At 34.5% G+C, this 24,377-nt stretch overlaps 3 protein-coding genes across 3 annotated transcripts in view; all 3 read left to right on the top strand.

Moving 5' to 3' along the window:
* Positions 1-24,377, top strand: part of LOC125061771 (cryptochrome-1-like) — a 213,317-nt gene that overhangs the window by 106,260 nt on the left and 82,680 nt on the right. The window lies entirely within an intron of this gene.
* Positions 1-24,377, top strand: part of LOC125061768 (ATP-binding cassette sub-family C member 4-like) — a 71,272-nt gene that overhangs the window by 24,169 nt on the left and 22,726 nt on the right. Inside the window, exons 5-10 of the mRNA XM_047667365.1 lie at positions 268-424; positions 5,643-5,892; positions 7,203-7,457; positions 9,130-9,297; positions 13,560-13,697; positions 20,497-20,664. Coding sequence (XP_047523321.1) covers positions 268-424; positions 5,643-5,892; positions 7,203-7,457; positions 9,130-9,297; positions 13,560-13,697; positions 20,497-20,664 — 1,136 coding nt within the window. The remainder of the gene's footprint in view (positions 1-267; positions 425-5,642; positions 5,893-7,202; positions 7,458-9,129; positions 9,298-13,559; positions 13,698-20,496; positions 20,665-24,377) is intronic.
* LOC125061772 lies at positions 9,862-12,146 on the top strand. Its single transcript, XM_047667371.1, has one exon. The coding sequence runs from the start codon at positions 10,536-10,538 to the stop codon at positions 11,895-11,897; it is 1,362 nt and encodes a 453-aa protein (XP_047523327.1). The 5' UTR covers positions 9,862-10,535; the 3' UTR covers positions 11,898-12,146.

Raw genomic sequence — 24,377 nt, 5'->3', positions numbered from 1 at the left:
TTTAGGTTTGCTATATAATTTTTTTTCTTGGTATAAGAATATATAATAATAAAATAGAAATAATTAATTACAATTTTGATCAAACTTATATACTTGAGCACACCCCCCATATACCCCCTCGTGGTTATTAAACTTGGTAATTTGAAATTTATTCCTTGAGTTTCAAATTATCGAAAATCGATTGTATCTATTTGTAAAGAGCTTTTTTCAGTCTGTTTAAATCGCCATAATTTTTGAGTGGAGTCAATATGAATTTTATATTTCCAGCGTATTTGAGCAATAAGCAAGGAGTTCTTCGCGGGAAAATAGCGAAACGGACGGACGAGAGAGTGAAAGTGATGAGCGAACTTGTAAACGGTGTTCAAGTTATAAAAATGTACGCGTGGGAGAAGCCATTTGAGAAACTTGTTGCTACCCTCCGAAAGTAAGTATAGATACCGTCACACAAAATATGAAATAAATAATTCTTGACGTTATACTTCTTTTGGTGCGTTAAGGAAAAATTATAAGAGTACATTTTTACGATGCATGCGTCACAAAAAACCGACACCCGTTCACCGTCACAAAAAACCGACACCCTGAAGTTAATAAAGTCAACATTTTAAAATAAAAAATGACAATTCTTTCATATATGTAGAATTTTTGTGATATTTAAATAAACTTAATTTAACTAGATAATGCGTTATAATAAAACTTTCAATGTATTAAATATCTTTTTTCTATTGTGTCGTTTTTTCTACAAACGTAAAATACAATTTTTGCAAAGATTTTTATCTTGTAGAAGTCTGTCTCTAAAGAAGTATCACTTCTAACTCGTGTACATAAGTACACACACTTTTTTTTTTAACATCCGTATACTTCATTAATTCAAAGACCGCCGTTTAAAGCTTGGGGTGATCATTTCGTAAATGACATACATATGTCATGTTTCTGGCGCGGAATGCGACTGCTTAGCATATAAGGGTAAAAAACCTTAATCAAGGAAGGTGTGGATGATTACTTTGCTCACTCCAACGAGCTTCCGTCCTGCCTTTCAAGGGAATGACCACCCGGCGATAGCCCAAGCGGAGGTCCGAGTCACGCAGGAGACGCCCTTTCGTTATTTGCGGGAAAAAGCCTATTCCGGCCTAGCTACGCCAAAACAGCCGAGCGGGATGCTATTAAAAAAAAAATTTTTTTTATATATACATGTGTCTTTACTAAGACATCATGGCACATTACAATCTTGCCTAACTTAAAACTAGTAAGTAATTTAAGTCTAACCTAATTTACTAACAAGGATTTTTACATAAGAAAGTGTCCAATAACAGTTACAGTCTCTATTAAAGGGAAGACACTCTGTTCTTGTTCTATTTTTTTTTCTTTCACTCACTGTGTATTTAATACAGATGTGCACTAACACTAATTCACTAGTTCAAATGGTTTTGTCCTTTTAAGTCTTCGAGCCTATTGCGGCCAACAAGTTCAATATTTCATATTATTGTTATCAGTATATTTTAATATCACTCATATCAATTTAATCCTGACATTATCAAGAAATCGATTGGCGTTATTGTCTTCTAATCGAGATATAGCTTAAACTTAGATAGTTAGTACCGTGTTACTATTATTTTTTAAATTTTGACTTGTTTAAGTTATCGCGGAACTTGCACACACACGTACAAACCCTCGCATTCACACCAACACAGTACCGAATTATTACGTACTAGCTGGCCTGGCGAACATCGTACCGCCTAACAGTCGATTCTTTATTTTTTTAAATACTTATTCTGCTATTCGGGACACCGGTCTAGCAAGTAAGATAAAAAAAAAGAAAGTTAATAAGACAACAAATACATTATGTCAAAAAATAAAAATTTACTTTCCCGGAACCCCTCCACTAACATTTGAACTTTATGATATGGTATTAAAGTTCAAATTGACTTATAAGTATTATTACGAATATTTTGTATGGCAATATAGAAAAGTGTTGTTTTTAGACGTTTTCACTCAATTTTTTTTAATTTTTCTCTCCGTAAGAACCATCCTCGTACTTCAAGGAATATTATTTTTTAAAAATCAGACAAATCGGTCAAGCCGTTTTCATGTTATGTCGTGACAACGGAAAACGGGTTTCATTTTTATATATATAGATTTATTAATTTTCTAGATTTTTCCATTCGTAAATATTGGAACCTATTTGTAGTCGCCTGGTTTGAATTTTTGGACTATTTGGATCTTATTAGAATGTAATCTTACTCGAAGGCCAGAATTCGTTGAAGTCTTGAACGGTGGAGGCTCAAACAGGCAGCATGTGCTCTAATTGATCGTCGTGGATGCTCCGCGACCGCAGCGGAAATGCGGTCGATAGTTTCAATCGATCGCACAGGTCTATTTCAATTAATTGATTCAGTAAAAATCCTGTCGCTCTGAACTCTTCTACCTACGAGTTTATTAACTGAATGCTAGGGGCGTCATTTAAACGGCGGATTTCAAAACTTGCACTCAAGGTAAATGCTCAAAAGGCTCGTAGGAGACACATACTAACGGATCCGGATACAATCGCTTCAGCTAACTAAATAATAATAAAAATCGTAATCAGATTAGGGTAAAACCCGCCTTCACCGGAGCGAGGACCTTTACTGCGTACTTCGCTCACGCCAGTGAGCTTCCGTCCTCCCCTTCAGGCGATTGACAACCCCGCGATGGCCCAAGCCGAGGTTCGAGTGTCACAGGAGACGCTCTTGCGCTAGTCGCGGGAAAAAACGCCCATTCAGGCCGAGCTACGCTCGCCAAAACAGCCCGAGTTGAGGCCAAGGACTTAAGGCCAAGAGAGATTCCACGTCAAAAAAATTGCTTTTACGAAACGGTATTACGCCAAAAACACCCTTTGTCGCTACTCCTCTCTTCGATGACACTCTCTTAAAACCCACAGCTAGCATAGGACTACTAGGCGTTGACATATCGAATCACGTTCAGTTTCGCGTTATTTGGAAGGGAAATTAGCCTCTAAGAAGCTTGGTGTGAGATGGTACTTCACTTCGGGCCACCGGTTGCAACGAAGAGCGGTACGAATCGTCGACAACCACTATCCGAGCGGCTTGATCTTTCGGCGTTGCTTAGAGATGTGGGGTCTCTTCTACAGCATTTCCCATGCAGAGTGTTCAGAAGAGTTGTACGGATTAATAGCAGATGAGTTTCATCATTGGACATGCAGAATACGAAATTCCACCCGTAGTCTAGTCGACAAGTTGAAAATGGTATAAAATAGAGATACTGCTCTTAAAATTATGTGCGATAGCTCATTGGATCCGGAATGACGTCTAGAAAAATGTGCCAAAAGCGTGTATTAGCACATAAAAAATTGCAGAAGTTATAAACAATTAAAGATGGAAAAAAAAATGGCATTTCGTTTTTTGCCAATATTTAATAAACTATTAATATTTAAGAAATTTCAAGATTCTGAAAGAGGAGGAAATTTCGAATAAAAAACTCCTAACTCCCGGAACTCTATCTCCATTATTTATAATTTTAATTTAACGCTGAAAATAGGTCTGCGCGTGATATTTTTAGGATTCGCGCGTGGCGTCAATAGCGAGTACGGCTCATTAATTCATTTATTTAAGGTATTGAATATTTTTTTTTTAAATTTGAAAAAATTATGATGTGTTCTGAACACTATAATTAATTTATTCCCGTTGGAAATTTTACTTAAAGTTAATTTTTCAACAAGTTAAACAATTGTTAACTAACGAAATTTTCTCGAACTACCGTCTTAATTGTAAGTGAAAAAAAATGTTTAAATAATGGTCGTAAATATTTTTCGCTTCGTAGAGCCTTTCTTACATACATACTTAACTAGATCGTGCCATAAAAAATAAGAAAAATATTTATACTTTGTTTATAACAATTTTTTTACTTGAAATTGAAATTTCTTAAATATTAATAGTTTATTAAATATTGGCAAAAAACCAAATGCCATTTTTTTTTCATCTTTAATTGTTTATAACTTTTGCAATTTTTTATGTGCTAATACACGCTTTTGGCACATTTTTCTAGACGTCATTCCGGATCCAATGAGCTATCGCACATAATTTTAAGAGTAGTATCTCTATTTTGTACCATTTTTAACTTGTCGACTAGACTACCGTATCAGCTCGACGTCCGTCATTCCGCAACCACCACCGCTATTTGGAACTAACCCAATTCGATCATGTTCATGGGCGGTATCACATAACATCAAGTGTTCTCCTGCCTGTTTGCCCCGTAATATAAAAAAGAGAGACATTAAAATATGAAGTATTCCTAAATGATCTCTAAAACAGTTTTAAGGTTACGGGCCAATGTTCTCTTATCGGAATGACTATTAACTAATAACGGATTGTTAAGTCTCATTAACTAAAAATTCTCTATAATTAACAATTGTATTTGGAATTTATCAGTAAGTGTAAGTAAATGTTTTCTCTAGTTGGAGAAACTTACAGCAGAGGGCTATATCTAGCCCTTATCGGGAAGTTATGATTATAGAATTTTTATAAGAAAAACATTAATTTATTTGTTTGCACCGACCTATTATTCAACACAAAAAAACATGTGTGTGTACTTATGTACACGCGTAGAAGTTATACTTTGGCGTAACAAGATAAAAATCTTTTTAAAATTTTTATCTTTCGCCTCAAAAAATAGAACAAGTTATTTTATTCATTGAAACTACTGACAGAAAACTGTCTATGTGTATATAAAAACAAACAATTACACTAAAAGTAGCTAGCCATAGTAAATACATAGTATGAAATACATAGTATTTACAAAAAGGTTTCAACATTTATAAATGGGAAAAAGCAATAAAAAATATTCAATACATTTAACTAAGTAATACCATTCGGCTGTGTTGTGTGATGGTGTAAAAGTATGTGGGGTATGCTCATTATGCAGGTGATTTTGCGCTTTGGATATTCTTTATACTCCTTTTAAGTATATTCCGCGATAACTAAAACAAGTCAAGGCGTAAATATTGGTCGTTGTATGTCATGTAGGGCTGTGCGATACAAACTGGGTTTTTTGTATAGTTAGTGTTAATGTGAGGAACATGAAACAATAATGTCGAGAAGTTCAAACTCAAACTCAAAATATCTTTATTCATGTTGGTAAACAAGTACACTTATGAAAGAAGTTAAATTAATTGTAAATTTACATTTACTACCAGTTCGAAAGTCAAAGGGCGTAGAGCGGGTAAGAAGAACTGGCAAGAAAGTTGACAGACGATTAAATTTTATGTACTTTAGTGTTGCCAGTGTAAGCACATCGAATATAAATAAGATTAAACTTTGAGCACATTAGTGTTGCCAGTGTAAGCACATCGAATATAAATAAGATTAAACTTTGAGCACATTAGTGTTGCCAGTGTAAACACATCGAACATAAATAAGATTAAACTTTGAGCACATTAGTGTTGCCAGTGTAAACACATCGAACATAAATAAGATTAAACTTTGAGCACATTAGTGTTGCCAATGTAAGCACATCGAATATAAATAAGATTAAACTTTGAGCACATTAGTGTTGCCAGTGTAAGCACATCGAATATAAATAAGATTAAACTTTGAACACTGTAGTGTTGCCATGTCGCACTTTAATAAGCTTAAATTTTGTATTTGTTTCAGATACGAAGTCAAGTTTATCCTACACACATCCTTCATAAAGGGATTCTCCACAGCCCTCACTGTATTTACTGAGAGATTCATTTTGTTCTCAGCGGTTGTTGCCTTTGTCGTGATTGGAGGTGACATAAGATCAACAATAACATTCTCACTCGTACAGTATTATAACTTGCTGCAATTGGCATGTAATATATTCTTTCCTCTTGCTCTTGCTTGTCTCGCGGAAGCAAGGGTATCTGTTCGAAGATTGGAGGTGAGTAAACATTCATAGACAACATTTTAGTTTTTTCTATTATTAGTGTCGTACTATGGAAAAGATTTTTATCTTGTTACGCCAAAGAAGTATAACTTCTAACGCGTGTACATAAGTACACACACGTTTTTTTGAAGTGAAACTTCTTTATCGGGGTTGGATAAAAATTTAGTGTAACATTTTTTCGTTATGCGTCACATTTTTCGGTTACGCGCCATGTTGCTTTTTGAAGTCAAACTTCTTTATCGGCGTTGGAATGGAAGTTCTTTATCGACGTATGGGAGAAATTTTGTAGCAAATCGCCACGTTTTTCGGTTACGCGCCATGTTGCTTTTTGAAGTCAAACTTCTTTATCGGCGTTAGATGATCTTAGTAGTAATAAGGTAAAATGAAATAATTGTATTTGTATTCATGTCTATGATAATAAAAGCCTTTTGTTAAACTTTATCTAATTTAACTTTATTTAACCAATTTCTGTAAAGTTGCATATAGTAGATCATTTTTCAAAAATAAGGTCATAAAGAAGTTTCACTTCTAACGCATGTACATAAGTACACACACGTTTTTTTTTCCTTTAGATTTTTCTTTATTTTAGTTATAGTACATGTTTTTTGTGTTGTTTGTTAATTATTTATGCACTGGAGTTTCTTCTTTTATTGTTCCATATTAGGGTTGCCTGAAAGAAATCGCTTGTCAGCGATAAGGCCGCCCGTTGCCTAATAACTTATGTAACATGATTCGTATATGTATGTTTTTGTATAAGGTAACGAAGCGTAAATAAATAAAAAAAGGGTGCGTGTACATGTACGCGGGTGAGAAGTTATACTTCTTTGGCTTTCTTAATTTTTTTTTAAATATAATTAATTAATATTTAACGTAAACAATTTAATATTTAGCATATTATTCAATTATTAATTAGTATTAATAGCAATTATTATTATTATTTTATTATATTATTAATTCAATTTAATAACTTGGTATGTTTCATAACCTTTTAACTAAGTAACAATAGGTCTTTGTGAAAAAACATTGCTAAATTTCTTTGAAAAAATAATTAAAACTCCTTTATTTCTTTAAAAGGTAAATGTCATTGTCAGATGTCATGGTCATTCAAAATTCTTGGCATAGCTAACTTCACGCATATTCTATTTCTTTTTACTTGTAGATTGTCTTATTCCCATCTCGCTCGCGCACGCTATAATCACACTGACAACTTTGTGTCACAGTGCGCGCGCAATCGTAAAATTTCACTCTCATCAATTTTTCATAACGCGCCTAAAGAAGTATAACTTCAATAATGTTTGTTTCAGGAATTCCTTAGCTTAGAAGAACTAGATTCGCCGGAGAAAGTTAAAGGTGCGAAGTATATAAAGGAAAATGTTATTTTAAATGGTGGTGAAAAGGAAAATGGGTATAAGGACAAAAATCACAACACAGGACTGGTGCTATCCAACGTCACGGCCAGCTGGTTACCAAATCCAATCGTTCATACATTGAGAAACATAAATATAACAGCTGCACCTGGAGAGTTCATCGGTGTCGCTGGACTGGTGGGTGCTGGGAAGGTCAGTTTTTCCTATCTATACTAATATTATAAAGAGGAAAGATTTGATTTTTTGTTTGAAATGAATAGGCTCCGAAACTACTGCACCGATTTCAAAAATTCTTTCACCGTTGGCAAGCTACACTATTCCCAAGCGACATAAGCTATGTTTCATTTTCAAAAAAATTAGGGATGCTTACTAAAACTTGAATAATCTAACCCAAATAAACTAACTTCCTTCAATCGCGTGCGCTGCGAAAACTATTAATGATAGAACAAAATGATGTATTTCAATTTTTCAGGACACATCACAATCTATAAAAAATGTCGCGACAGCATGTCTCTATCTTTTATAGTTACGTCACAATAAGCGTCCTTTTATTAATTTTTTTTATTAAAATACCACCGCTAGAAAAGGCTATTTATTCGTACCTAGATCCTTATCAAAATAAATACCAACGTTTCACATAAGCTATAAGCTATATTTTTTTTAATATTACATATATATATATTTATATATATATGTAATATTAAAAAAAATCTTAGCCACAGCAACGCTTGGCCGAGTCTACTAGTCCCTGATAATGTACAAATCCGAATAGGAACAATCATGAAAAGAGTAGGTACCCAAATTTTGAGCTTTCTGGTGGTGTGATTGGCGGTTTTTTTTATAGAACAGGGGGCAAACGGGCAGAAGGCTCACCTAATGTTAAGTGATACCGCCGCCCATGGACACTCTCAATGCCAGAGGGCTCGCGAGTGCGTTGCCGGCCTTTTAAGAATTGGTACGCTCTTTTCTTGGAGGACCCTAAGTCTTCTTAAAAATCTCGGAAATACTTCAGTGGGCAGCTGGTTCCACAAAGTGGTGGTACGCGGCAAAAACTGCCTTGAAAAACGCATACGATTTAACATCAGATGAGCTGCCAGTTCTAGCATTTTTCTCCCACTTTGTTGTATAAAATGTGTATCATCATCATTTGTTTTTCTAATAGGTGATCATTGCCTTCTGTGTACACACGCCGTCGACTTTTGAATTGCGAATTTCCTTACGATAAAAATATCGTACGTGCGAATGTTAAATGCGCACACAACGATAACAGCTACACGCTAAAGTCTAGGCTAACTCTGGTCTTTATAATCATGCGAATATTTTAAAATCAAAAGTCATCAACCTAAGTCTATATAATAAATTTGTATAAACAATTATGAACATAAATGTCAAACAAATAATTTTCTAATAAATACCACAGCTAATAAACAAAAAAGTCCACATGAATGATAGACAATTCAATATACATCTTAGTACTGATAACGCAAACAAAACCCAATCCACCAACCATAGACAACAAATTATAGATTTAACTAGCTGACCGGCAAACATTTGTTTTGCCATGTATATTTTTTAGTTCAATAAAAATAACTATCTACAATCTATATCTATCTATCTCTCGATCTAGAGGGGTGAAAATAGCGGTTTAATGTATTTGTATGCTGTATCAAAAAAAAAAAAAAACTAAAAAATAGAGGGTGGGCACCCCTTATCACTTAGGGGTTTGAAAGATAGATAGTAGCCTAGTCTAGCCTAGCCTAGTAGATAAGAATCGGTCTAGCCGTTTCGGAGGAGTATGAGAACGAACATTGCGACACGAGAATTTTATATATTAGAAGATAATAATCGTTATAATTGCCCACAGTCATCATTGCTGCAAGTCATACTTGGCGAATTGAAGCCCTCACAAGGCACACTCTCCTTGGGCGGTGCTCGAGTCTCCTACGCAAGTCAGGAACCTTGGCTCTTTGTAGCTACTGTTCGACAGAACATCCTCTTCGGCCTGCCATATGATCGCCTGCGCTACAAAAAGGTATTTTGCTTATAGAACTATTGATTTACTTCTCCGTAGATCCGTCTCTTTTGTTCACAGCGTAATCACAATTTGTAAGAAAGAGACGAAACTTTAATGAAAACCGTCAGTTTATATTATCTCATTCGGTAATATTCTAATTATGAAATGAAATACAGACTTTTATTGGCATATTTTATTTACATACTTTTTTAAGAAAATTAAAAAATTAAATTAAAGCATTATTCTCCTAACAAATCAATTCTTTAAAATATTTTTTTAATTATTAAAGTACAATATGTCCCTACCAAGGAGGTTTCAATTCAATTTAAGATCACAGTATTTGTGGTGAGCGCGCGTAACGTGCTGGTTCCGAGCCGATAGACCAATAACAGACTTACAATAAATAAGTTTCTTTTATATTGCATTTTATTTAAGGCGAGTTTCAAAATAAGACTACACTCATGTTTTAATACCCTCTATTATATGACAGTTGCATAAACTACTATTTGTCAACAAGAAAGAAGACAGATAATGATTTGTACGCACGTATTTTCTTGATAACATAGTGTTTTTGCCTATAAATCAATGTACAGTGAAATTAGTCTCGAGAAATTTTTGCATATGTAGTGGTGTGTATATTACTCAGATCTTAGAGCGCGTTTCCACTATATCGTTCTGGCCTATACAAAAATGTTTCGATATCCTAACATTACTATTTAATATTATACTTATCCCTAGCAACACTCTGATTTTTGTTATCAATAAAAACAAGTTTTTATTTAAAAAAAAAGGTTTTGACTTTATAAAAAAAAGGTGTGTGCGCGATTCACACACGATAGAAGTGAAACTTCAAAGAGGAGAGACCGATATATATTTTTTTTTCCTTTCATCTAGGTTTTTAAAACTCCGGGGGGTCTACGGGGGGGTCAAAATTTATTTTTGGCCTAGGACGCACCGTTTCCGAGATATTTCAATCTAAAGCAAAAAATCGTCACTTGATAGTGGAAAGTGGAAACACGCACAAAACCAGAATAAACCAGTTTACGCTGTCCGCAGGTGCCACGTGCAGTCCGGCGTCAGTCGCTTGGTACTGTTAGAACATAAAGCACACATTTCATTCAAAAATTATAATTATTACGTTAATTGTTAAATTTTGTATTTGTTGATTGTTGTTATTGTTTGTTATTATTGTTATAATATTTGTTGAAGTGTTTAATTTGTGTGTAAGTGTTGCAACTTTATATTGTTAATTAAAAATGGCTCCAGTGTTAAAACATGGTCGAGGCAAGCCTTTGACTTCTCAAACTAAAGAAGTTTTGTACTGTTTGTACAAATATTTCGAAAATGAGTGTAATAACAACCCGAGCAGTATTATGACTCCCACTCAATTAGTTGCTAAATCAACGGGAATTTCAATAGCATCCGTCAGAAAGGTAGTATCAGAAAGCAAATGTCGACCTTCAGATCAGGAAGTAACATTTAAATCTCCTAAAAAGAAACCGAATCGTAAACCTACAATAGTAATCGATAACTTTGATCAGCAAGTTATCAGAAGAACAATTCATGACTTCCACATCACAAATAAAGAAATTCCCACTTTGAAAACTTTGCACGCAAAATTAAAAGAAGATATCGATTATAAAGGTTGTGTCAGCACGTTACGAAAACACGTCATGTCATTAGGTTTTAATTGGAAGCAAACAGAAGATAACCGGAAACTTCTTATGGAAAAACACGAAATTAGATACTTGCGAATTAATTATTTGATGAAAATTGCTGAATATCGTGAACAACGCCGACCAATTGTTTACACCGACGAAACATATATACATACATCACATACCCTCTCGAAATCTTGGTCAGATGGAAGCACTTCAGGTTTGAAGCAACATATATCGAAAGGCAACCGCTTAATCATTGTTCATGCCGGTGGTATGGATGGCTTTATACCAAATGCATTGCTTATGTTTAAAGCCAACCAAAAAAGTGGAGATTACCACGACAATATGAACTATGACAACTATTCAAGGTGGATTCAAACTCAATTAATACCCAACTTACAACCAAATAGTGTTGTTGTTGTTGACAACGCACCATATCATAACTCAATACAAAATCCTGCACCGAATAGTAATTCTAGAAAACAGCAAATGATTGACTGGCTGACATTGCGAAACATTGAGCATTCATCCACGTTGCTTAAGCCTCAATTATATGAACTGATTCTGCAAAACAAGGCGAGATTTGTAGAGTACAAGATAGACGAAATATTACGACAGCACGGTCATACTGTGCTGCGTTTACCACCATACCATCCGGAGTTTAATCCTATAGAAAATATATGGGGGATAGTGAAAACATATGTCGCAAAAAAGAATGTCGCAATGAATATGAAGGTTATAATGTCATTAGCTGAAGAAAAAATGAACGCCATAACTGTAGAGGAATGGAGAAAAGTTTGTCTGCATGCTATTGAGGAGGAAAACAAATATCAGGGTAGAGACGCAGCTTTAGACACAATATCAGAACGAATCATAATTAATTTAAATAATTCATCTGATGAAAGCGAGGATGGGGATGATTGTGATATGCCTGGGGTTGATGAATTATTAGAATAAAACATTTATGGCCGGAGAACACCTAATTCATACACGTCTTCACTGAAGTGAAAACCGGCATTCACTGCTTGTAATATTTGGAACTGGCTTATCTGCCTCATACAGTTCCATAGATTACAATGCAGTGGATACACATTTTCACGTCCGTATTAGTACGTAGTGCGTATGCGTAGACGTGTACGCATTTGGTGTGCTCCAGCCACAAACGTATATTACCTTTAAAAAAATAAAAACTAAAAATAAAATGTTGTTTTTTTTTTATTTGCTGACCATACACTACTACAAACGCAAAAATTTCTCCAAGCTAATTTACCTGTATTGTGGGACTGCAGTACTTGATAAGTACGTAGATTGATACGAAATCAAATTTTGTATCGTTGTCATCAATATAGCAAGTAAGCATGATATGGCGATTTCCTATGTAAAAAACAACTGTTGAACTTTATGTAATACTTTCATACTTAGTTAAACAGCAATGGTAAAAATAAATTTGGAAAATATATATAATTGCTAAGCGTAAAACTTGATAACGGCTGGACAAATTCGAATGTTTTTATTCCTTGAACTCTGAGGAATTATAGGTGGTCGAAAAAGAAAAGTAATAATATTGTAATAGTGCCGCTTTTTTTCTGTACTGGCGGACCGCACTGCCGTACCCCTTTAAAGGCCGATTTACATTATCTTAGTGTTTAGGAGAGTGCTTTAGGATAGTACTTTAGTTGAAACATGTAAACGCTACTTGCTTTAGTAAACGCTACGCTAAAGAACTTGCCTTTCAAGTTGTACTAAAGCACTCTCCTAAACACTAAGATAATGTAAATCGGCCCTAAGGCGAAACGAAGTTCGCGGGGCCAGTAATAAAAATATCATATCACATATAGTTCCAGCTTTAGGGATGAAATTGAATCGAAACTAGCATGGCATTTTCTTGGATCGTCGTGATCTTCCCTGAGAGATACGAGCTCCAACTATTCAAAATTCGAGTGTGTTCCTCCCTCAAAAGCCGGCAACGCACCCACTAAAAATGGGTGTCTATGGGCTGCGATAACTGCCTTTTTTAGGCGTCTCGAAGGCTCGTTTGCACCCCTATTATATAAAAGTAAAAACTTAATTTTTATAAGTTATACTTTGGCGCGTTAGGGAAAAATGTTGAGATTAAATTTGTACGATGCGCGTGTCACAAAAAACCGACACCCTGAAGTTAGCTATAGTCAAATTTTTTTTTTTTTAATTTTTTACAATAATTGCTGCTGTATTTGTACGATATTTAGACGATGTTTCTACAAGAATATTTGTATCATACTTTAGCTATCATAAGCCTCTTGTAAGTTGTACCTCACATGTCTACTGAACTCCAACCAATGGGCGTGAATTAAATAGTAAATATCAATATGTATAAGTAAAAACTAAAATAAAATATGTCCATTTATTTAATTATGTAGAAATATTTTTTGTGATATTTAAAGAAACTTTATTTAACTAGATAATGCGTTATAATAAAACTTTCAATGTATTAAATATCTTTTTTCTATTGTTAGTGTCGTTTTAAGTACGTAGAATAGAATTTTTGAAAAGATTTTTATCTTATTACGCCAAAGAAGTATAACTTCTAACGCGTGTACGTACACACATGTTTCTTTATCATTCTCGTTGTATTCCCAGGTGGTGACCGCCTGCGCACTTGTGCGTGATTTTGAGCAACTACCTCAAGGAGATTCTACGTTAGTAGGAGAGCGAGGTATCAGCCTGAGTGGTGGGCAGCGCGCGCGCATCGGACTGGCTCGGGCTTGTTATAGAGAGGTATGTGGTCATTTTGATTTCGTGTAGTCTGCTACTATAATCGTTAATTAATATACGTAATGAATTACATACTTAGGGTCTGTTTCACAATGTACGCATAAGTTCTACATAAGTTCCAAATTAGCTATTTATTACTTATTGGAAGGATAAACACTATTGTTGCGTTTCACGACTGTCAGATAGCGCTATTCGTCACATAAAGTCCATCATAAGCTATGAGTCCGATGAATGTCAAATAGTACAATTTATCTTCCAAATAATTTATGTGTTGCATAGCTATTTGGTACTTTATCCATACATTGTGAAACAGACCCTAAGTGAAGTCCGGCGGCGTTTTTGGCCTTAAGGGCCTTAAGGCCCTATCCCAGCACGAATTGCTGTGTCAGTGTCTCGGGGTGGACTGCGGTGCGCAGTGGAGAGGCGCGTCGCGTCGGCCCGTAATAGCAATTAGTTATGTAAAACATTAAATTAATGTAATTTTATCATTTTTTTTTCTGAAATGGATTACTTGGCTTGCGATTAAATATATCGTGTATAAAATTATGTTCTATATACATTTTCGTCATAAAATGAATTCAAAGTGTTAAAAATTGGCTATGTTTGGATTTTTTTTCTATCGAGCGAAGTTATTTAAATCGTGTATCGATCTTTCAAAACGGATACATAAACTACTCAACTCCACCATATATTTTTTCTATTCGCCCTTCTTCAAGAAACGACGACGAAAAATGGGAAGAAACAATGTACTTTTTTGGAGTTTGGCGATAGGATAGGCCCTTAAAGGATTCGCCAAGAAAGGAAGATTTGTGATATGGGATTTCGAGGATGTTTTCGGAAGAGGGCATCCAAAAATTTGAAAAAGGTTTTGAGAAACTAACGACCTACAGTGCCACATACATTTCATGCCCGGTAAGAGCGTCGCTGTCATGGATAGTTGCCAGTAAATAAAAATTAACCATTATAAGGGGAATAATTTGAAGTAATGCTAACTTAATAATGTATTGAAATGTCTTAATAAAGCAATGTATCTAGAAAAAACAGTTCTAGGTTTAAATAAATGTGACACAACCGTAGGAACATGAACTGATATGGGGTTTGTTACCTGTACTATTAAAATAATTACTTGTAATTAATAATTAAAAAATTAAAAAAATGCAAGGAATAAATATAAATACGTTTTAGTTGGATTTTTATTAGATGTTGGTAGATAGTAAAATTAATTATTGTACGCACCAAAATGGCGGTGGTAGTACCAATTTCAGCCGCCGACCTTTTAGGTTTTTATCTCGATTAAAATTTTATTTTATATACAAATTAAAAAAATATTTTATAAAATTTGCTATACTGCATTTTTAGTGTTAAATTGCGTAACTGAAAGATTATAATTCCAAAGGTCACAGATAAGGTCACAAACCGGTTGAATTTTCTCAGAAACTTACAATAGACAATAGAATTGTTTGATTAACCCAGCGTTATATCCAATCCAACGGGTTTAAACCGATTTGATTCGTAATCTAGTGCAGATCTATAAAATAAAAATCAATCTAATAGGCAAGTACTTTTGCCAGCCAGCCAGCCAGGGACCGTACATTTTGGTCCTTCGAGCCGGATGTACGAGCCAAGGCTGTACATAGCAATTAACACTTACTTCGCGACTGGCTAATATAGAGCAAAAAAAACCCTCTATTATTTAAAGCACCCCCATGACCCAGTTTATATAACAGGAAATAAAGATGAATTTGATAATTACATGTTAAGTGCATTGTAATTAATGTTTTGTTATCTTGATGTCAATAACCTTTGTATGTTAAAACACAATTTCGAAATAATATTGATTAGATTATTTTATAAGTGACAATCAGCAACGTGACTATAAAATAAAATAATGAAACCCAAAACGAAGATATTATTTGAATACTATCTTAAATGTAAGATTTATAAAATATTCAGTTAGAATTTTGAATTTCAATTTTTTTTTGGCGCCAATATTTTTTCGTATCGGTCAAATATCAAAGAGCAGGAATAAGACTCTCATCCTTGAGGTCGTAGTTTCGATCCCCAGTTGTGTACTTTCTTTCTATGTGCGCATTTAACAAACGCTCGAAAAGTGAATGAAAACATCGCGAGTAAACCTACTTTAGACACAAAAAGTCGACGGTGTCAGGTACAGGAGGCTGAGCACCATCCATATTAAATTGATCATGCAACAGATTCAGAAATCTGAGGCCCAGACCTAAAGAGGTTGTAGCGCCACTTATTTATTTTAAGAAGGTCATAAGCAGATAAAAAGAAACTTACCAGACCAGTTATACAAACCAGAAATAATGCATGGCCTCGATAATATGTATACGGTATGCACAAACATAATGCTGATAATATATTATGTAAATTATATTTACATATACAAAAAAATACTAAAAATTTACATTATAGCAAAGGAACCTATGGAAGTGATAATGAGAAAGGATTCCCTGTGTGGGCTAGTATCTTCCATTTTACATATTAATATGAGTACCTACTTATTTATTTATTTACAACTTCAACGCTCGGCACACTGATACACACACACACACACACAATAAAATACAATTTTTAATGGGCAAACATAACACACAAAGAGATAAAACGAATTAAACAAAATAATTAAATGATAAAACCTAAACGAGAATCGATTTCAAAGTGCTATGGATATCCAGACCTAGCTCGATATTAGTTTTTCGAATACTGAAAAACATTTTTTTAAATACATTATATACTTAAGAAATTCTTAAAATCCTGACCATAGCAAAACTTGTACAAATTATGACAAAACTCCATTAAAATTGGCCATTACGGTTAAGAACTAATAAAAGGATGCACTCGCGAGCCTCTGGCAATTATCTATTTATTTCTTATAAATAATATATAACAAAAAACAATTATACTAAATATACAAATATGGTATACATTATATACAAAAAGGTTCAAACATTTATAAAAGGACAGAAACATTAAAAAATATTAAATACAATTACCTAAGTAATACCTAATTCGGGTGTGTTGTTTGATGGTGTGTAAGTTAGGGTGTGTAATGTGTATGTGGGGTTTGCTCATGCACGCCACTGGCGGCGGTATCACTTAAGGATCAATCCGGTCGCCAAACTCCAAAAAAGTTCATTGTTTCTTCCCATTTTTCGTCGTCGTTTCTTGAAGTAGGGCGAATAGAAATAATATATGGTGGAGTTGAGTAGTTTATGTATCCATTTTGAAAGATCGATACACGATTTAAATAACTTCGCTCGATAGAAAAAAAATCCAAACATAGCCAATTTTTGTTGTTGAGTTCATTTTATGACGAAAATGTATATACACGATTTTGAAATTTACACGATATATTTTATCGCAAGCCAAGTATTACATTTAAAAAAAAATGATAAAATTACATTAATTTAATGTTTTACATAACTAATTGTTATTACGGGCCGGCGCGCCTCAGTGCTCCAGCTCTCCACTGCGCCCTGCAGTCCACACCGAGACACTGACACAGCAATTCGTGCTGGGATAGGGCCTTAAGCATATTCCGCGATAGCTTGAACATCCACGGGCGGCACCATCACATACCATCGAGTTAGCCTCTAATTTTATCAGAGTCAAATGCCAAGATAGAACCCTAATCAATCAATTTTAACAGTTTTTGCTAATATTATCTTTTATAACATGTTTCCTATACTGATAAGCGTTCTCTGAAAATATCAAAGCTGCTTTATCATCGATTCCTTAAGTACTTATTACTGACTGATTTTTGTAGATAGTTCACTTGCGTCATTTGCCAAATAATTTTAAAGACAAAATATGTAGAAAGCTGGAAAAATATTAGTGTGAAATGTAAGGAGAATTTCTCGGTTCAAAACATTGAATACAGCGTTAGACGTAGTTGATATAAATTTAATTACGTATGATATGTAAAATTCGTTTAAAGACAAATTTGCGCGCCATTGTGTCTGACAGAATACGCGAACTGACGATTGTACCACCTCACACATTTTTGTACCATATTCTTGCAATAAATTATTATTATTAATAAAAATATGTTTATTCATTATAACAATGCATGTGTAAGATTTGGGAATTTGTTTTTTATTGAGGTTTTCCAGCTCAATAACAAACGGAATATTTTTTTTAAACGTTTCCTTTTTTTAACAAAAACATTACGCTAGAGAATGTGGATTTCCATGTATTCATCTCTTCAGTCCATCGAGCTGGTAATGGAGTTGTCTACTGGTCTGCGCACACACTTCTTGTGTCTCCCACTTGTATATCCCACCATCACCACAATACACCTGTCTCAATACTTATTTTTTTGCTATGATTATTCTTCATAGGCTTAAATTTTAAATTTTCGTAACAATTTATTTAAAAATATTATCACACTCTCAAATACGCACATACATACATACTCATACATTCACGAGGCAAGGCCCATTTAGATGGAGAGAGAGAAAGAATAAATTCAAGCAATAACTAAATTCTCACCTACTATTACATCATACGAGATTCGCCAGTGATCTATCGCTAGGCGATAATTTCCTGCGTATGTTTACACATTACACATTTCAGTAAGAAGATTTTTACTTTATACTACGATATTACACCCATAAACATGTACCACGGAATAATTATAATCTAGTTACCCACAACACTGGGATGTGGGGACTACATTAGATTAATTTGTCACAACCATATTTCTATCTAACCATATTCTATCTAGATGATGTTAGTTATTTCGACTATGTATTTGCGTGGTCTTCCCATGAGAATGTAAGTACGTGCTTCTATTTCACCATGCCTCCTGCTGATAGAGGACAAATCTTTGTTTTTAATTTATTTTATTATTATTTATTACTTAAGATGTCGTGTGGAACATGGTGTACTGGTTGCAGCTCCTTACAAACGTTGTGTAAAACTTGGCGATTAAAAAGAGTGGCGGAGAGTTTATTGCCGGTTCTTCTCTTCCATTTTACGCCCTTGATTTGAGAACTGGCAGTAAATGTCAAATTTGAAGCATTTAATGTATATTTCTTTTTTGACGTTCATAAGTGTACATTGTGTGAACCTATATGAATAAAAGATTTCTACTATATATACAGGCTAAGTGATCAACCCATGCTTATCAAAAGATTTCCGCCAGATAATTCTATAAAAGATATGCTATCTGTATTAAAGTAGATTAAACTTGACAGACAACAGTTGAACATTGACAGTTGACATTTTATATCGATTACGTTATCGTAATTACATAATATATTTCCTGATTTATTATGATAAGAATATTTTATCTTTTCTTACGAATGTAAATTTTAGGATAATATGTGCTACACAAAAAGTGAGAAATACTAGCACTGAGAAAATTGCGCCAATCTATTAATTTTATTTATTTATTACAGAACTATATACAATATAGAAATAAAAATAATCTTCTAATATATATATAAAATTCTCGTGTCACAATGTTCGTTCCCATACTCTTCCGAAACAGCTCGACCGATTCTTATGAAATTTATTTTGCATATTCAGTAAGTCTGACAATCGGACAACATCTACTTTTCATCCCCCTAAATGTTAAGGGATGGGAAATAAATTATTTAAAACAAAAAGTTGTCTACAAAATAAAAATATAGGGGCTTAAATAAATTAATGATTAATTATTATTTCAAATAATAATTAATCATTAATTTATTTAAGCCCCTATATTTTTATTTTGTAGACAACTTTTTGTTTTTTTTTTTTATGATACAGCATACAATAATACATACACTAAAACAATATTAGATAGTTATTCTTATTGAACTCCTAGAAATAATATACATGGCAAAACGTTTGCCGGGTCAGCTAGTAAAGTATATAATATTAAACACATAATATAAACAATATCGCTACTATGAATTCATTCTGCGAACATATAAATATGTCGATAGTGTCGGAGACAGCATTCAGTTTCAACGTCTTTGATAACGAGGATCTGTGCAACAGACTGGTTCTAGCCCTCACACTAATAAAACATCCCCTGACATGTCGATGACAGATCAGAACAGTCAGAAGGCTGATAATGCTATCTGAGGCTAAGATCCATAGGGTTGTTGCGGTTTCCTCACGATGTTTTTTCTTCAAAGTAGGAACGAGTGCAAATTACGCATATAAACTAAAAAAAACTATTCATAGGTAACCAAATACACTTATGAACGTCAACAGAAAAGATGTTAAATTGATTCTAAATTTACATTTACTACCAGTTCGCAAGTCAGGGGTGTAGAGCGGGTAAGGGAACGTTCAAGTATTACGTAACGAATTTTGGGGGGGGGGGGGGCCTTTTGTAAAACGATGCGGGGCAGGAATTGTATTACGCGTTATTGTTAATATAATTTTCTAATTACACCACATAATAGTAACTAAAGAGTCACTAGGTGGTCACGAAACGTTTTACTAGACTTGGGTACAGTACTGTACTTGGGTACTGAAAAACGTTACGGCGAGTTCATAGGGGGGTGGGGGGGGGGGGGGGGGGGGGATCAATAATCTCCAAATTGCTTTACGTAATACTTGAACGCTCCCTAAGAAGAACTGGCAAGAAACTTTCTGCTACTCTTTTTAATCGCCAAGTTTTGTGTCATACAAATTGTTTGAACTGGAGCAACTCGATCATTTAAATAATGGTCATTTTTTTATGATTTAAATTTATTCAGTGATAATTCTCTAATTTCGGTAGTCCATGGTATCTTTCTACAAATGGCGTGTAATTTAATAAAATAAAATATGTTTACAGGCTGATATCTACCTCTTAGACGACCCACTATCAGCCGTCGACACACATGTGGGGAAACACCTTGTCGCCGAATGTGTCAACGGCCTATTGCGTCACGCCACTCGGATCCTCGTGACCCATCAGCTCCATCACCTGAAGACCGCTGATAAAATTGTTATACTTCATAATGTAAGTAATACCAAGCAATTTTAACAAATACTTGGTAATATACTTTGCGTGTTGTTTTGTCGATGTATGCGCCTGCGCCTATTTACAAAATGCCTATTGCTGATAGAGAATTCCACCGTCGGACGTCGAAGTAGACGCAATATTGCTAGTGTTCCAGAACATAGCGCTTTTTGGCCATCTTTTTTTTATTGAAGTTATAACTTCTTTAGGCGCGTTATGAAAAATTGATGAGAGTGAAATTTTACAATGCGCGTGACACAAAATTAATAGAATGAAGTTGCCCACGGAAGATGCTACGGCATTGGACATAATTTAAAAACAACATTCGAATAATAATAGAATTTACACTTAATGTAAGAGAATAATAATTAATATTTATTTGTTTAATTTTTCAAATGTAAACTGAATTGACTATAATGACTCCTTTTCCAGTCTTTGATTATTTAATTAATGTAAATGTAATTAATTATTTGCATGCAATCAAAAACTATTTTTAATAATGCCAAACAAGTATAACTTCTTACGCGCTTACATAAGTACACGCAACATTTTTGCTTTAAGATGTGATGTGATAAAAATATTTTGTTAAGTAAATCTCATAAAGTTACGTGAAAATCATAAAAGTGCCATAAAAGTCTCGATTCTTGTCGGCCGAGAGAAAAAGCCAGCGTAACGTGTTTCTGTACCCAAGTATAACCCAACGTTTCGTGACCACCTAGTGACTCTTTATACCTAAAAGTTACCATTTTGTGGTATAAAGTACTGGAAAGTCGAAAATAATATTAACAATAACGCGTAATTCAATCCCCGCCCCGCATCGTAATGTTTTACAAAAGAACCCCCCCCCCCCCACAACATTTGTTACGTAATACTTGAACGCTTCCTATGGAATACCATAGATGGCAGAAACAGAAGGAGGGAAATCCATCCGCTCTTTATTTGTATTAAAACAAAACTGAACGGAAACCTCAACGTCCATGGCTGGCTCTTACGTCATGCTAGAACCCCCCCCCCCACAAAATTTGTTACATAATACTTGAACGGTTCCTATGGCAACCATAGATGGAAGGATGGAGATACGGTGCGCTCTTTATTTGTATTAAAACAAAACTGAACCACAACGTCCATGGTTGGCTCTTACGTCACCTGTTTACCAGCATGACGTACGCCAGCCATCGTTTCACACATATTTGAGGAAATTAAACGACCAGTCATACAACAACACATTGAAAGAGATGACGCTAAAGATGCCAGTCAGAATGACGAGTCGAATAGTACGATTTGACCCGCACAGGTTATCAGAACTCAACAACAGTCAACGTAGAAATCGTATAGCGGTACTGATAACATATTTATTCTTTACTAGCTGGCCTGGCGAACATCGTACCGCCTAACAGTCGATTCTTTATTTTTTTTTAATACTTATTCTGCTATTCGGGACACCGGTCTAGCTAGTAAGATAAAAAAAGAAAGTTGATAAGACAACAAATACATTATGTCAAAAAATAAAAATTTACCTTCCCGGAAGTGGAGTTAGTGGAGGGGGCACTAACACTTGAACTTTATGGTATGGTATTAAAGTTCAAATTGCCTTTAAATATTATTACGAATATTTTGTATGGGGATATAGAAAAGTGTTGTTTTTAGACTTTTTTACTCATTTTTTTAAATTTTTCTCTCCGTAAGAACCATCCTCATACTTCAAGGAATATTATAAAAAATGAATCAGACAAATCGGTCAAGCCGTTTTCATGTTATGTCGTGACAACGGAAAACGGGTTTCGTTTTTATATATAAAGACTAGTGGACCCGACCGACGTTGTCCTGCATGATATTTCAAGCGATTAGTAAAGCAAAGTATGAAAGAACCGACTGCAGCGCCATCTGGCGGGCTGATTTGTGAATCTACACCATTCCCAGATCCCCATGAACACACACAACAAATTTCATCAAAATCGGTCCAGTCAGTGAAGTTCAGTGACATACACACTCACAGAAGAATTATATATATTAATATTTTATTATTCATTGTTCTTAATGAGTAAGCAGTGTTGGCAGTGGCTTAAGCGTGCGACTCTCATCCCTGAGGTCGTAGGTTCGATCTGTGCACCAATGGACTTTCTTTCTATGTGCATTTAACATTCGCTCGAACGGTGAAGGAAAACATCGTGAGGAAACCGGCTTGCCTTCGACCCAAAAAGTCAACGGCGTGCGTCAGGCACAGAAGGCTGATTTTTTAAGTCTGGGCCTCAGATTTCTGTATCTGTTTCATGATCATTTTTAAATCTAATAGGCAAGTAGGTGATCAGCCTCCAGTGTCCTCCGCCGTCGACTTTTTGTGTCTAAGACATGTCGGTTTCCTTACGATGTATACCTTCACCGTTCGAGCGGTTAAATGCGCACATAATCCATTGGTGCACACCAGGGAATCGAACACTAGGCCAACACTGCTCATCTTAATATATATATTTCTTGTGTGCGTGTGTATGTGACTGAACTCCTCCTAAACGACTGGACCGATTTTGATGAAATTTTTTGTGTGTGTTCAAGGGGATCTGGGAATGGTTTAGATTCACAAATCAGCCCGCCAGATGGCGCTGCAGTCGGGACTTTCATACTTTGCTTTACTAATTGCTTGAAATATCATGCAGGACAACGTCTGTCGGGTCCACTAGTATATATGTATAACTTTATTTTATATAAACATAAAAACAGATATATGAGATTAGCTTTGCGTTTACTAAAGCTTTATCTTATTAACTGAAATTCTGAATATCGTTGAATAAACACAGATTTCATGTTATCATTAACAATTCCTTGTTTGAACATCTTTTGATAAGAGCACGGATAAAGGTCACTTAGATAAGCTGTCTTTATCAAGCGTTATACGAATTAAATACTCAACAGATTTGAAAGATATACATTATACGTAGATATAACATTTATTACTAATAAAAGTTATGTGTATATTAGGAAATGATATTTTTTGCTGGAAAACCTTAGAACGAATAATCACAAAGGGTAATGAATCCCTCCCGGAATCTATTGTCAAAAAGCAGTAATACTAATATTTTATTATTATAAGTTATAATCTTAATATATATAAATCTCGTGTCACAATGTTTGTCCTCAATGGACTCCTAAACTACCGAACCGATATCAATCAAATTTGCACACCGTGTGTAGTTTGATCCAACTTAAAAGATAGGGTAGCTTACATCTCAATTTATACCCGCCATATTATTTTACTGCAAATATTTGTTTATTTTTTGATACAATTCTAACAGATGGCGCTGTGTTAAAAGTACCAACGTTTCACATAAGCTATCTACCTTTCACATAAGTTCTACCGTTTCCCTTGAATAGTTTACTACTATGTAATATAACAAAAACCTTAGCCACAGCAACGCTTGGCCGAGTCTGCTAGTTATAATAAAAATAATATTGCAAGCGACAAATAACTCACATAAATCTTTATTGAATTCTATTTTATTTGAAGTATCCGAATTAGAAGTTGAGATATGGGGCAGTAGTTGTTGTCGACTTCTTGTAGGTTTCTGTCTTGCAGCTAAATGGGAAGTAGCATGCCAAACACGTATATACCTAACTATTGAAATAAGCACTATCAATGAAAAAGTACCAAAATATGCAATAATGCTGTAAAAATAGAATTATATGCATTTGCATATGCAAACATGCAAATGCATATAATC

This window comes from Pieris napi, chromosome 24 (genome assembly GCF_905475465.1).
Source record: "Pieris napi chromosome 24, ilPieNapi1.2, whole genome shotgun sequence".
NCBI lineage: Eukaryota > Metazoa > Arthropoda > Insecta > Lepidoptera > Pieridae > Pieris > Pieris napi.
Note: the sequence above shows the minus strand (reverse complement) of the source record. Positions and strands in the feature narration are given on the sequence as shown.